Source organism: Notothenia rossii (assembly GCF_949606895.1).
Source record: "Notothenia rossii genome assembly, chromosome: 4".
In the NCBI taxonomy this organism is placed as follows: domain Eukaryota; kingdom Metazoa; phylum Chordata; class Actinopteri; order Perciformes; family Nototheniidae; genus Notothenia; species Notothenia rossii.
The window spans coordinates 43,919,178-43,921,158 of NC_136902.1; the positions used below are offsets into that span (position 1 = coordinate 43,919,178).

The 1,981-nt window shown below is 49.1% G+C and overlaps 1 protein-coding gene across 1 annotated transcript in view; it reads left to right on the forward strand.

Moving 5' to 3' along the window:
* LOC307034829 (uncharacterized protein) overlaps window positions 1–1,741 on the forward strand; it is a gene marked incomplete at its 3' end in the record, with an annotated part of 3,296 nt that extends 1,555 nt beyond the window's left edge. The window contains exon 2 of the mRNA XM_079673755.1: window positions 1–1,741. This exon is cut by the window's left edge and continues 671 nt beyond it. Coding sequence (XP_079529881.1) covers window positions 845–1,741 — 897 coding nt within the window. The 5' untranslated portion in view covers window positions 1–844.
* Between the last annotated feature and the right edge of the window lie 240 nt (window positions 1,742–1,981).

Below are 1,981 nucleotides of genomic sequence, written 5' to 3' on the forward strand. Positions count from 1 at the left end.
TGTGTTTGAGAGAGTGTCTGTATGTGTGTGTGTGAGAGAGAGAGAGAGAGTCATAGATGGATAGATTGTTTTGATTTGAGTAAGCTGCATCAGAAATGAGCTCCTGAACAAAAAATCGAAATTGGACCTAAAAAGTGAGACATTTTATAGGAAAATCTGCAGAATTAACTCCAAAGAAGAGTTAACGACATTGATCGACAGAAACCAGAGGAAGAAACGCAATTTTTGGATGTATTTTTGAGTTGAAACTACAAACTAGCTTTCAACTACCAATTGACAACTGTCAACCGTCTAGCTGTGGGCTGCTAGCTGTGGGCTGCCAGCTGTTACCTGCCACTGTTGGAAGGAGCTGCACCAAAGAAGGTAGAGGAACATTATAAACTGTGAATTATTTCATGAAGATAAAAAGAAAGGAAAAGAAAAGTATTTGTAAGCTAATTAATTAGCCTGGCCTCTCTTTGGAACAAAACAAGTGGTCGCCATGGAAACTGTCCAGCAGGCAAAAAAGAACTTCTCAGCTCTCAGAGCAGAGGGAAGAGAGATTGAATATCCTGCTAAATGCAAGAGTGTAAATGCGAAGGACAAACACAAGGAGAAGACACTGTGTGGAAACCCAGAGGTCCTCTTCACTGACTATGCCCAACAAAAAGGAGGAAGGAAGAAGAACAACCTCATATTCTTCACTGATTCCATCTACATCTGGAAAGATACTCTGTGCAGGAATTATGCATACGTATCCAGATAGGGCATCGGCTCAGGAGGCAGATTAAAAATCTGTAAAGATGAACACCTTGACAAAGATGACCCTCTGTTCACCATCACATACTACACCAAAGGAAAGGTCATGGTCCAAGGGAATGAAGCCAACCTGGAGTCATTCCAAGAGGCATTCCCCCTGTTGAAAGCTGAGGTGGACACAAAGAGGATCAATGTCCCCTCTGATGTCCCCTCTGATGTCCCCTCTGATGTCCCCTCTGATAGCGAAGGTGATGAGAGCCCAATAGAGAACCCCAACACCTTGTCCATCTCTGCCCCTCCCACACCGGCCAGCTCCAACAATCGGCTGAAGGAGAGTATGGCCCTGCTGGAGCTGGACTTTGCAGAATTCAAAGAGCGGACCCAGGCCAGGCAGTCTGGTCCCCCAGACAACACTCTGCAGCAGCTTAAAGAGGACCTCCAGCAGCTCAAGAGCGACAACGAGGCTTTGGCATCTGACCTCAGAGGAAGTGTAGAGGCACTCAAACAGGAGAACAGTGTGCTCCGTGTTCAGTTAGCCAAGGTGAGGGAGGATGCTGAGTGTAGAGAGAAGAGCTTCACCAGGCAGGTCCAGCACCTGACAGAGAAACTCTCATCAGTCCTCACAATGACGAGTAGAGAGACACAGACTCTTCCTGCCAGTGTCCCTGGCCCACCCTCTCTGCTCAGCACCCAGTCCAACAACACCCTGGCCCGTCCTGATACACCCACACAGCCAGCTGCCCACAGCCAGCTCTGCCCATCCCAGCCTCCCTCTACTCAGCAGGAAGAACAAGACCCACAAGTGGTCCTGCTGGCTGACTCAAACGGGAAGTTCCTGGACCCAAGAAAGCTTTTCCCTGATAAAAAGGTGCTGTCTAAACACTGCAGCACCACAGGCCAGGCCATGAAGCTGTTGAAAAAGGAGACCCTCAGGAGCCCTCAGTACCTGGTGATCCACACGGGAACAAATGACCTGCACACCCTCCGTAGGGACATCTGCTGAGGCAGTGAGGAAAATGGCGGAGCAGGCCAGTAAGGAATTCCCTGACACCCGCATTGTGGTCTCCACCCTGCTGCCAAGGACAGACACCCCTCCTCATGTCATCCATGACATTAATATGGAGATCAGAAAAGGATGTGCCACCTTACCAAATGTCCACCTGGCCCTCCACTCAACCATTGGCCCCTGGGACCTCTATGATGGACTCCACCTACACAGAGAGAGGGTGGGGATATTTGCAAA